This window comes from Calonectris borealis, chromosome 3 (assembly GCF_964195595.1).
Source record: "Calonectris borealis chromosome 3, bCalBor7.hap1.2, whole genome shotgun sequence".
Lineage (NCBI taxonomy): Eukaryota > Metazoa > Chordata > Aves > Procellariiformes > Procellariidae > Calonectris > Calonectris borealis.
The window spans coordinates 4,533,914-4,547,627 of record NC_134314.1 but is presented as its reverse complement, the minus strand read 5'-3'; the positions used below and the strand labels follow the sequence as shown (position 1 = coordinate 4,547,627).

At 42.7% G+C, this 13,714-nt stretch overlaps 1 protein-coding gene across 1 annotated transcript in view; it reads right to left on the bottom strand.

Annotated features, from left to right (window-relative positions):
• Positions 1 to 13,714, bottom strand: part of PKHD1 (PKHD1 ciliary IPT domain containing fibrocystin/polyductin) — a 266,225-nt gene that overhangs the window by 175,961 nt on the left and 76,550 nt on the right. Inside the window, exon 35 of the mRNA XM_075144880.1 lies at positions 4,271 to 4,421. Within this exon, the coding sequence (XP_075000981.1) occupies positions 4,271 to 4,421 (151 nt within the window). The remainder of the gene's footprint in view (positions 1 to 4,270; positions 4,422 to 13,714) is intronic.

Below are 13,714 nucleotides of genomic sequence, written 5' to 3'. Positions count from 1 at the left end.
GGGTTTACAGCTGGGGGAAGAACTGAAAAAAACATCAAATTGCTACAGATTCGGGGCCTTAAAACCCTTCCCCTATGAATGTCCAGCTCTGCAAGTTGCACTCTATTGAATAACACTGAATTCCTGCAAAAAAATATACTAGCAAATTAAAGAACTGATGCCTTTCTTTTTTTCCCATGAAAACAGCTGGGACTTTAAGGCTCTGAGACTGTAATTATTGCAGACTTGGTACACCTCACTGTAACAATGTAGAAAAATATCACACAGCGACAGAGAGAAATAGGGCTGACTTTTCTTCCTTTTAAATCTCAATTAAAAAATACATTGGATGAAATTTCCCATTAGCTGGTACTATTTGTACATCCCATGTTCTTTCTTTAATTAAAAAACATGCTTATTGCAATACTGCCAGAATCGCTTTTACGGTATTTTAATTGTAATGTCTCTGCCTGATTAAAAAAAGAAAATATGAACTAGAAACTGCCTGCAAAAAGTATCACAATGCACATCCCAAATGGGCTGAGCAAAATGGCATAGAAAACAGCGCAACACAAGCAGTTTCCAAACGTGCCTACTGACAGGGGATTTTAAACTGGGTTTAAGGAGTCGTCGATGCCATAGACAGGAAAACAGAGGGAAAAGCTTTTTCCTTCTTTCAGCGAATTCAAACCCAGTCTTTATCAGCAGTGTCTGAAGCACTAGTTATTTGACAACTACTTATGCAGGTGTATCAGCTAATATTTGATGGTCTTTGCTAATAACATCAAAGCCTAGGAAAAAGTCAAGCAAAATCAATATTTGGATTTCTCTCCGCCCCAGATCTACTCGTAGGATCCATTCTAGCCACAGATCTGAGCGTGGATTACAAGAGATCCAAAATATTGATGGTTAAGCATTGTTCTTTGGACATGGGTTCAAAATCAGATAATCACTGACAATGTCATGACTATCTTTGGGGCTTGTCAGTTCTCTTTTTTTTTTTCCCCTGGGATCTCATAGTTTGAAAAAAACCCAGCCCATACTAGCTCTGGTATTTTGGAAACTGGGTGCACAGTTTTTAGAGGCAGATGAAGTGGGCCAGACCTTTTCAAAACCTCAGCCTGGAAGACCATGGAAGAGGGAACTGGCACGCTGGTTTCAGCAGGGCTGCTAAGATGCAGCAATGCCTACAAGTGAGAGGAAGAGCTGTGAGAAGTGATATTGGGGCTTTTCTAGAATAGGGTCCAAAGCAATCTTCTCCCTTAAGCCTACAAGAGTGGCCACCTCAAGGTTGCCATTGCAAAGGTAACTGCTCAGTTTGGGATCTTCAAGCCCACCAGGGTATACTGGCAGCATCACCCCAAAATTCATCCCCAAGGTACTCCTGAAAGACCAGGCAGCTTTTTTGGTCTCCAGACCTCCCTAGAGCCCTATAAATTCAGGCAAACACAATAGCACATGTCTGAGGTATCAAACACAAAGGAGTTACTCCAGTGTAAGCTCTGTGCAAAGGAAATTTCCATCTGTCCTGGGTTATCATAAATATTTCCATACTTGTGATGTTGGGATTACAAAAATAACTGCAATCTGCTGACTTTACAGAGTTATCTACAATCTGTCTATCTTGTATCTCTTCCCCAATCAGTATTGTCTGAGCAGTTTCACAGTCTGGCTATTAAACTTTCCACTGCCGATAACCACGTGTTCATGTTCTGCTCATTGAGGGGGAAGTGGAAGCTGCTGAGCCCTCATGGCAGTGAGCAGGACCCAGCTGCTTAATCCTATTTCTCTGTGGCTTTGGCCTCCAGATCTTCTGTCCAGACAGTCTGGTCACTACCAGGACCACTGTATGTATTTGGCTATATGTTAATACAGCCAAAGCAGGGTCACTTGAAGGCTGCACATATAGCTGACTTCCTTGTTATAATATTCTTTAAACAATTTCTACAATGCTGAAATCATCATAAGGAGAGACCACAGGGGCAGTATTCAAAATCCTTATGGTGTCCTAAAAAAGGGGAATTTAAAGAAGTGGGTCTGTAAACATGTGTTGGGTTTGCTGGATACAGCACCAGAAAATGGGCAGTACAGCATCTTGGCACAGGGGTGGACTCAGTAGCATTACAGCTTTCTTTCATCCATAAAGTCTGTTACATTTTCAGCTTGTGAGTACACAGAGAGCCTGATGCTGTCGTGAAAACCAAAGGGAGCAGAACTACAATTGTATCCCATTCTCCAGCTCCAACTAAGAAAAACTCTCCAGCTAGAATAGAAATGGGATGCTTCAATCGAAGCACAAATCTACACCCACCCACAGACTAGGGGTTTGTTGTCATGCTCATCTTGCAGTTGGGTAAGCTTGGCAATCATCTGACACGTTCACAGAGTCAGTAGTTGCTACTCTAAGGGGATGACCTAACGGTGATTCATCTTAAGAGGAGTATCTATAGTATTTAAGATGAACAAGTCTTTCATGGCATGTGTTTCTCTCTATCAATACAGGAGCCTACATAACTCCCCTGCTGTGGACAACTTAAAGAAAGGTAAGATTAGGAAAGATGAATCCAACCCAGTCTCAGATCAGAGTAGATCTCAGCATGTCTTGACTCCAGATCTAACCAAGGCTAAACAGCTAGCAGCACCCGTGTAACCGGGGATGGATGCAACAAGGAAACGTCAGCAAAGATGAAGCTCAGATAAACAATTACCGTGTAAGTTTCTAAAATGTTTGGTCCCTATGTTTCGCATGTAGCAATGCAGAAAATAAGAGCATCTAGAATATTTTAATGCTGCTTTCCTAACTGAATCTACATTATAAACCAAGCTTCTTGGAAAATGTGATAAAGAGAAATGATTTGAATGTCAGATGAGCCAAAGCCATAAAGATACTGCTCCAGACTTCATTAAATTCAGTCAGACCTCCGTTGGCTTCATGAGTGCTGACTCACAGATGAAATGTGCCTTTGAATAAGCCCAAAGTTCAAAGGGTTTCTGCTGCAATATTGTTCCCCAATTCTTCACAAAGTCAGAGATTGAGCCCCAAAATCCTCATCCAGATTTACAGCCAGAAGTCTCAGAAATCTGCGGCTCTGACCTATCTCCTCTACTATGTGTCATAATCACACCGGGGTTAAGAAGAATCTTGCATCACCCAGATTTAGGATTTTCATTGGGGAAGAGAGGGAAGAAAATTCTACCAAAACATTTCACTTTTTTTTAAATCTCAAGTTCTTACTTTTTTTTTTTTTTTTAAAAAAAAAAACAGGAATGATGCCGGGTGTAGCAATTCTTGAAAATCTCTGAACCTAGACTGAGCAAGTTCAATCTTTTTTGGAATTGCTTTCACAATAGGGATAAACTTTTTTCTTTATAAAATGATCATTCAAAGTTAGATTAAAATATAGTTGTCAAATGCATGTTTCTCATCATCATCTCAGTGAAAAACTAGTACTTTTAACATCCTTTTAATATAAAATTATTTTTACCAGAAAAGAAGATCCAGGTCCTTAAACATATAAAAACTCCTCTTTCCATTTTTTGAGCTCCGTTTCAGCAGAGGCTTACACATAGGCTTATCTTTAAGCAAGAAATCTCACCAGAACAACTCATTCACTTAATACCAACCACGTGCAGAACAGTTTTCACAACCAGGGCCTAATTTCCAGGGAGGACTATTTCTGGCACTGAATGGCAAGTAATTTTAATTCTTACTTTGACACCCACAGAGATATACCTCCTGACACTTATGCTGAATCTACCCCAGGGTACGTGAATCCTGCAAACCCAGTGATTCCCCCCGTATTTCTGCTCCGTTATTTACTCTCCACCAGCCATACTCTAGGATCTTGGATTATGTATTACATTCGGTAGCTGTGGCCTGTAATTCTCTAACATCATTCATTTTGTAAAGGCTTTTGCAACACGCTTGCCTTGAAGATGCCAAACAAAACAGAGTTGATTATTGTTATCAGCAGTGCCGTTATCACTGAACGCCACTCAGGAGAGCGGCGCTTTCAGTAGCTGGGGGAAAGAAAAAGAAAAAAATACCAAAACCTTCCTACTCATATTGTCATTATGCCTCAAACAGCATAAACGATGCCTTCTGCATACATAATAATTAAACACTTCCCCGTCCCCTGTTACCGTCCTCGTGTATATACCGAGAGCAGACTCAGCCTGCCTGACCAGGTGTCTCCTTCGATGTAGGAGCTGGGCAAGGGAAGGGGAGATCACGACCATGAAAAACTTCAGCTCTGGAGGAACAAGAGCACTGAACCCCCCTTCTGCAGACCTTTGAGATGCAGCAGGTTGAGGTTGTTGGTGGTGGTCCCCAGCAGCAGGGTCCGGCCTTCTTCTATCGTGACGTTATCGCCATCTTGCGGCTGGTGGCCAGTAGGCCAGCTGGAGTCCTCGTCCCATCGGCCACAAAACTGGAGAGCAAGCTGGAAAGAAAAAGATCCAGAGAGGTTCAAAACTCACCCCTTCCCACCCTTCTAGACAGCTTGCTGAGAACGCAGCGGCAGAGATGCCAACGCCATGCCGGCTACTTTCTGGGCAGGACCCTGCATAGAGCGCAGAGATGGAGGGATGTTGGGGTTGGAGAGGTTCTTGGCTTTTGGAAATGCCTGTTGCAATTTGGGGATTGCCTCTTGTCTCATTCTGCTCTGGGTAACAAGGGGCTTGCTGCAGGTCTGGCTGCGGAAAGTCTGCAGGTTTCCTGGTGTGTGTCTCTCTCTGCCTCCCGAAAAGCAGAACTGCACGTTAATTCCTGGCAATGTCATAAGAATAGCCTGAAGAGTTTAGAATTAAAACATCCAGCTAGATGGGAAATAGTTTGCTTTACAGGATTTTTCAAAGGCTCTCCTGTCACTCGTCCACATTTAGAGAGACGTTCCTCCTTTCAAATACCTTTTTAGCTCTCTCAGCTCATCCGGTATTATTATTGCCTCTCCTTTCATGGCTTGCACATCAGTTCCAAATAAAGCAGTGATTAACCTGAAAACAGCAAATAGACTAACTCGTGACGAGCAATGGCAAAATGATGTCTGCCTGTTTCAAGTCCTGGTTCCTCCTTACCTCTAAATTCTAAGCATGCACTTCACAGTGAAGGTTTGATCAAATTCTTGAGGAATGTGTGCATATTTTTGCATGGACATGGGTGCACAAGTGTGGACATCATAGGCATTCGGAACATACTCTTTGGACTCACATGTGAACTAGCAAAAACAACCTCAATTCATCTGAGGAGGGGGGAAAACCAGACATGGAAATATTTGTGGTCCTCACTGGGTTGTGCTAATCCGAAACAGCAGTGGAAAGAATAACCTCAAAACAAAAGCAAAATGGAGTTACTCCATTTTCAGTCAGACACATCATGTGCATTAAAGCTTTTGCTCTGGAGCTGTGGTTTAGGTGAATCAATACTGGTAGCGTTATGATAGTTATTCTTTCAACAGTGCTATTGTCAATTTTAGTTTTATGTGCCTGATGTTTTATACAACATTCTTATAGTACCTAGAGCAGTCAGATAACTATTATCTGGTGACTACTGTCCTAACCAGTTGCACCAGGGAACGGGTGCTGGTTCCCAGGCTAAATGATACAACCGGTTTATGTCCATCCTGTCTGTAGGGTATGGATGCCGGTATTTTCTATCTCCTGTCCCATCTACAATTTCCGTACGAAGGGAATTACTTGGTTTAATTTAGAGTGAAGCCCGGGACTGAATTAACATACACGCAATGAAAACATCTGGAGAGCTGAGTCCCCAGCATCAGGGGGAGTGAACCACTTCATCATTACAGAAGTACAGATAAGCCTTCACATCTGTACACAACTGTTACAGAGAGTATGATTTCTCCATGGTTGCTAAGTGTAATGAGACAAGTTTCATTTTTGTTACTTGCAAACATATATTTATATGTTTCAGAGATTTAGGACAAAATTCCAGCTGAAAGGATAGATATCTTTATCCAATGTCTTTCCAGAGAGGCTGTGACTTACTCTTCACTGACAGTGCTTTGAACCAGATTACACACAATATACAAGGGTATAGAACAGTTCCACTGAAAAAGGAGCTAATTAAACTTGTTTTTGTCTCAGAGCAGGGGACAGAGGAGGGTAAAGTTCATGGAAAGGCACCTATTTCCCAGATACACTGCTTATCAAGCCAATCGTAGCACAAAATTGCAAATTCTATAAATTCCTGTCTGGCACAACCTCAACCAATGCTGCTAGCAAAACACTGCGCGATACAGTTGTTGTGAAATGGTGGGATCCATCAGAACATTTTGCTGAGAAGGTTTCTTAAATGGCTTGAAGTCACTCTGACATCATTCTAATCCTCTGAAGTCACTTAGAAGCCTCCATTAACTCTAACGGGAAAGCAAGAGCATAAGGCGTACACCATGTTGTTCTTGCTAGTGCCAAAAACTTAATAAACTGTCGGTAGAAATCTTACAAGAGTTAAGAAAAATAAACACCTCTTCCGAATTTGACTTTTTTTTTTTTAAGATGGTTCCCCTTTCTAACTAGAAAACACCCTGGTTCTTCATTTAAGTTTCTCTTTATACAACATCGGTGTTTAAGTTATTTGTGCTAGGATTCTGCTGTCACCTCTTAGAAGACTCCATACCCATTCAGTTCTATCAATACCCTCTGGCATAAAAGCTAGCAGTTCATACATGCCAGTGATCTCAAGGCACAAGAAATGGTTGAAACCATCTGGGAAACTAAGAACTACCAGCCGTCAGAAAAGATATAAATATGCTGAAACCAAGCGCTCTGTTATTTAGATAATACATGTGTCCACACTAAGAGGCAGTCCCTACACCATCAACCTAAACAAAGACAGCTCTGTAGTAACTGAGGAAAGACATTGAACTGCTGGAGGGAAATGAGATAGTAGAAGATTTTATTTGGTGACCCTTCTCTTGCAGTCCTACACCCTTCCCTAAGATGAAAGAGCATCTCCCTCCAGAGGATCTTTGAAAGAAGAAGTTGTGGTCTAGTGCAAGGCTAATGAAATGGCCAACAGCCCTGAATCACAAGTACAGTTTGCCCAAACCTTGTGAATCCCATATGATTACCCTCTCCCTCTTTTCTGGGAGGAAAGCACAGTGCAATCTCCAACAGTAATGGACTCCTTAAGTTCCTTTGCTGAATGGTGGTGGCTATGTCTAGTTCCTGTTAAGCAGCCCATGGTAAAATAACATGGACTAATACACATACAAACTAATTGCACACCCCTCGTCAAGCAGGGTGGGTGACAGACTCACAGCTCTAGAAATCCACACTCTCATCTGGTCCTGCTAATTTCCCTCCATGTGATCTTGGGGAACCTGCTCGGTTATCATGACTGTCTTGTCTACCTGCCCTGTTATCAACACAGGACAGACTGTAGCCCACACTGACCCGACAGACACCAAACACCACCGTCTCTGCATGCCAAAGGTGGCATGGAGGTTTTTGCTGCCCTGTATGTTGAGCATGGTCTCACAACCACTGCGACGAACTGACTCACTTGAGACTCCAAAGAAAAAACAGTGAAACAGCCATCTTATCTCCTGAAGAGCCGGATGGTCATGTCCTAAACATCTTCATCACGCAGAGACTCCTTTCCCTCTGCCTGCAGCTAAGCAGGATAAGAACATCCCCCTCACTGTTTTTTTTTCATAGAAGCAAAACTCTTTCCTTTTCCTTTTTTTCCCCTGCTTGGCACCCAGCATTTGACCTATGGTGTTTAATTTAAACACTTCTCAGTAAGACTGAAGAGAAGCAGCAGCTGCAAGCACCAGGGTCGTGGCTGAGCGCCCATCCCGTGCGTGCTTGTTGAATGAACCAGGAGGAACCCGCAGAGCCGAGAAAAGCTGGGCATTTTCCTCCTGTGCTTTTTCCAGCTTCAGCACAGGGCACTACAAATGGCAGGGAGCTTGAAAGTCAGGATGAGGGAAAGAAGAGTTGGCATAAAACAAGCCCTGAATGATGAAGCTGGAGCTGGCTGGCTGCAGTGAGGTGGTAGCTTCACGCTGGCTCCAGTACATACCAGATAGTTGGAAAGATGATTTGGAGGAAACAGGGCGTATAAGACCATAACATCTCTGCATCTATGTTGAGGTCAGTGCTCACACCTGAACATGGCCAACTTCAACTAGGTTTAACAGAAGGAGTGAGACCACAAAGAGCTGTATTCCTGCAAGGTTTAGGAAAATCAGTAGCTAGATTGAGGTAAGAGACTCTTCTGGTTTTTCCCCAAGGACACGAGTATAGCATGAACTGAACACTTAAAATGGACACCCAAACTTTTGCAGGATGTGCCCTCACATCAGACATCCATAGGAAACCCATCCTGGCAATATTTCATGTTTTGAATCCAGTAGAGCAGATACCACTATCTCAGCAGGGAACCAAGCCTGCAAAATACAGGCAGAAACCTCGGGACGGTGGGAAATCACAAGCACTGGGAACCCCTAAGGAGCCAGTTGTTCCTCCTGGGGTACCAAAGAGCACGAGGACTAGGAAGGGGAGCTGACGTGAAAATTCAATGGGCAGAGTCCTGCAATCTCTGCCCATCTCTGACACCCACGTGGTGTGTGTCATGCACAAGCCATTTCACGCCCACACCTTATGTACCAAGCCCATAGCTTGTGTATGACACAGGTTAATTTTGGGGTACATCAACTCCCTCCCCATTAGAGCTCCAAAACCACGAATGAATTGCGTAAAGATAAAATGATATTTTAATAGCATACGATAAAAGATGCACAAGCTCCTTGTAATTCAGCACATTATCCCCTTCCTCCCTGCTGCACCTTCTTTTTCCATTTTCAGGCAGATTTCTTTCCATTTTATGTTTTTAGCTGCTACTGTTGTCAGCCAGCCTGGGGTTGCCTTTATGTGGCATGTATGTATGCCTTTGGGGACACGATCTCTCAGTACCAGTTTCTCAGCTTGTGCCTGTGACTACCAGGGCTCAGAAACAGCGACAGCAACCACAACAAATGAATAAATAGCAGTGATATACTTGCATTCCCACACAGGCTGGCAAACAAGTCACAAAGGGAAGGGATTGTAAGTGACCACTCCTTCGATGTTTCATCTAAATTTTTGTAAATAACAATCATTCTGCCAACACAACACGTGTTTATCTGGTGATTTTTAACTCCCTCTTCCCCAGTAGTCTTTGGGTTTAAAAGGGTTGAGAAACTCCTGTTTAGAAACAGTCTAGATCATTTGATCTCACTTTGTGGTAACGTTACAATTTGTTTCGTTAGGTGGGGTTTTTTTTTTAGAGTACAGTCCCGAAAAAGAGGACTGCAACAATCATTACAGACACAAAGGCAAGAGCCCTCACTCTCTGATCAGAAGACGACAGACATTTGAAAACCAAACCAAGAACCAGCGGTGTAGTTAAGCACAGACTCTGCTTGCTGCTGTGCTCGACGCTCTCTTTTCTGCTGGGCTGTGGGTTTCAGCTGAGGGTTGTCTGCAACATGGCCATGGAGAGAAATTTGAAGTTAGGAGGGTTTTCCCACCAACTCCACCACGTTGGTAACCAGCTTTATCCTCTCTCCCAGTCACATCCACTAAGGCACGGAGCACGATACTGCTCCTGCCCGACAGCAACCTGCTTGCACGTGCCAGAAACTCTCCCGATTGCTTCCTACGATCTCTAGCAGAAAGAAGGTGCACCCCTCCTGGCGTGCACCGCCGCGAACAAGCAAAGCTTTCGAACGCTGCAGAGATTGACACCCACAAGGTAGCCTTTTCCTTGGTGCTGACAGATTGCCATTTAACCAGCAAGTACAGAGAGCAAGTGTTCCTGTCCTCAGTCACCACCGAGAGACAAGGTTAACATTTTAAGTGATGGAGTACAGCATATATTTCCCCACGCTGTAGACCCAGGACTCCACGCCACATTTGAAAACACTTTAATTTCAGTGATGGATACAGGGAGCTCACTTTCCAGGCTGTGAACTCTTGACAGCTCCTCAGTTTAATACATCAGGAAAAGATTTACACCTCCACCCAACCCCCATCCACCTGAAGGAAAGAAAAACGTATATTTGGAGGAGACAAAAGAGGAGGGGAGGTATTTTATTACGCTAAATGTCTTTTACAAGGGAAGTATTTTCAGCCATCTGCTCTAATTATTCCTCCAGTATTGGCCACCATCTTCATGCAACAATAGAAATAATTATCTCCTCAAGGGCAAAAAAAAAAAAAAATTTACAGAAACAAACAAAAGTTGATTATTTTTAGCTCCTAGGGAAAAAAAAGAAACAACAAGCTACTTCTTAATGAAGGAGCAATTAGGAAGGTGGGTAGAACATCTATAATTAAAACAGACAAATTGGTGCAGGCTCCTCCCTCCTACACACACTTGAAAGGGATGCAAATGTGTGTTATTTGCTACAGTCAGCCGAGTTAGCATGCAAAATGCTGCCCAGTGCCCAAAGAAGCTGAACCTGTCTCTTGGCATCATTCCCTCCCTCCTCTGCTCGTAGGGCCTCTAACCCTTTGCCAAGTTAACTGAAAAATGCTCACCACAACTGTAAAGTCCTAGAATTTCATTTGGCATGGATAGGTCCTTCCTCTGTATAACCAGCATCCCCGACACAAGCATGATAGGACACACTTTCGTCCTGCTGTTATAAGAACAGTCTGCTGCACGCACTTCATCACTCAGTGTGAAAAATGTCCTTTTTTTCTATATAAACCAAAACCAAAAAAGGACTTTTGCAATTGCCTTTTCATTCCCGGCAGCGTATATACCTTTTGCTAACAGAGGGAATGAAGGCATATATATAACCTCATGGGAAAGATGGAATAGGAGGACAAAAAATACCTCACATTGTGCAAAAACAACGATAAACAGCAAGAAAAAATATTCTGTCTACCAACAGTCCAGTGCAACACCTTATTTTGTAGACAAATATATGGATTTAGATTTCCACTAGAAATGAATAGAATTTAGCAGGCTGTGCCATGAAATCAAAGAATGGCCAAACTGAAGCTGGTCAAGGCTAATAATGAATGCAGAAGCTCCCAAGGCTTCTCCAGGCAGTCTCAGGACTGACGGTGCCATCTAATGCTCATTACAGGAGTGCAGCAAACACCGACTGACAGGAAAGAGCTGCAAACCAGCACACACCGAACCATTCTCTACTGTAGGCAATTTCCCTGCCATTTCCTCCCATTCCAAAAAGGCCAATTTTCACTATGGAAAAGCAAACAAAACAGCGATTAAGAGTTATCAGGTTTTGCAAGGTTTCTCTTACCCAGACAGCAATTTCAGAGAAGCTGCTTTCAAAAACTAAAGTAGCTTGTATTGCATTTCTTTGGAAATCGAAGTGCCAAAGCAGTCTAGTGGATCTTATCACGTGATCAGCAACCCCTTAAAGGACTTTCATTCACACGCACTTCATTATAGTCCTCCAACTTTACCATTGAGGCATTTCCAAGGAGCTTTCTAAGTTGGATGTGAGGGAGTAGAAAGTAACGAAAGGAGAACCTCTGGAGAAGTTTGCAATGGACAATCTACTTCCATCCTCTTATTAAAAGCCACATTCTCCTCTACCATTTCTATTTAATTTAGTCCCATTTGGGAAGTCCTTTGAAAGAAGATCACGACAAAAAGGGGAGCGTATTTCAACTTCTCTAATTTCTCCCAGTCTTCCCTCAAAGACAAGACAGCTTCTTGGTTCCTAGGAGTTCATCAGCTTCAGACCTTGAGAAATTTCTTACCCAGTTCAATTCCATGTGATGATGATCCTGAAAATAACATGATCTGACCACTGAGGTCCTTCTTCTCTGAGTGCCAGTGTTAAGACCATCCCTGATGCCGGTTTAACAATGAGTAATAGGGTGGTAGTTTTGAGATGTTGGTACAAAATGCCTTGGCAAAACAGTGAAGAATTTTACTAATGATCCAGAGGCATGAAAGGAAGCTCCCCTCCAATTCATGTCATGGCAGAGACCACCTATGGTTAACCCAACTGAGCAGACATTGGTAACCAAACTGGCCAACAAAGGTAGATAGAAAATGGGACCGTTTTCTTCCAGTTTATGAAATAAATGATACAAAAAAATGGCAGGAATGGTTTTGCCTAAGTCACAAATCACTAAGGAAGTAGCCTTACACACATTAAAAAACGTAAAGAAGGAAAGATATCTAGAGAACTATATAATGGGAAAAAATGAATCATTTATGCCAAAAGACAACATTATCCCCAAGAAGACTGGAAGTACTGTAGCTATGAATAAACTAAGACTGGAAATTAGCAGAATGCTTGTGACTATGCATGCATTGAGAGTCTGTAAGAGGTTTCCGGAGGGAGGAGGAGACCAAACTGGTTTTTCCCTTATGAATTGACACGCTTGGCATGATTGCCAAGAACAGGCCTGGAACATAACCCAACAAGGCCTTTCTAAGGCCATAAGATGATATTTTTTGACTATCTGCATCATCTGTTGCTATATGACTTCCTTTTACCTTCTACTCAGGTTATAAAAGGTAGGTGGTATTATCCTAACTAAGAGAGCCACACAGCAGTTCCTTCATTAATGACTCCCATAAACGTTGATACAACAAAGATCAGGGCTGGGCACGTGGCTGGACATGAAGTGCACTATCCAATACCTTTATTTCTAATTGAGACTGTCTGCACCCTGAATTAAAAAGAAAGGAATACTTTTCCTTTTTTTTTTTTTTTTTTAATTTGTTTTTATTTTTTTATTTTAGCTGTCCTGCAGGAATCTTTCTGACTTCTGCTGAGTTGCACAAGCATAAGAAGGGAAGAATCTGGCTGGGCATGTTCTCTACAGGACTGATGGATGACCCTAGTCTCTCTCCAACTATTACAGGATAAATCTGTTTACACACAAAAAATTGACCTGGGCTGGTGAGGTGGGACTAGAACCAGGAAACTGGCACGTCCCAGAGGTAAAAATGCATTTGCAGCCAACAGCATTAGTAAGGCAAGACCATAAACAAGCCACGCTGTCATTAATTACTCAGACAGGGGCAGCCGCAAAAGCAGTGAGAAGACCCAAAAGCCAACTGTAAATAGTTCATCTAGCTGATTAGTTCAGAAAAAAAATGAGTGGGCAGTTTCGGAGGTCAGAGCCCATGGCACAAGTCAGTCTCAGGCCAATTTGCAACTGGACAATGGCATGAAAAACAGCTTAATTCCTGTTTAAAAAAAAAAAAAAAAAAAAAAAGAAGTCCAAACAACTAAACCAGCGAAACCACTCAAAAAACAACCACCAAAAAAGGACTGTTCCAGCAGGGGAGTAATCACTGCAATTTCCAAGCACAGAAGGTAAGGCTCTTTGCACCAGAGGTATTTAATTAAGGACATGGAGTATTAGTTAGATCTAATGGTGCTTTCATAGGGAGGGCACTGAAAAGACATTGCTGTTGTTGGGGGCTGCATGTCCCAGAAACAGCACGAGTCAGCTTCCCACACACAGGCAACAAAGCTCACCCGAATACAAGGTGAAATAGCAAGTAACAAGGGGATATGAGCAGTATTAAGCCACTCTGTAATTAAACAAGCTGTGAGATTCATGGGAAGGTCCAGGTCTATTTACCACACTTATGTGAGTCCTAAAGTGCTGTTCTTGGGTCTGTCGGGGTCTTTTGAGGGCTACGGTGGGAGGTCGATCCTAGAATCAGAAATCTCAACTTCAAATATTAAGGAAAACACCCTGGAAGCAGAGAAAATGTCTTGGA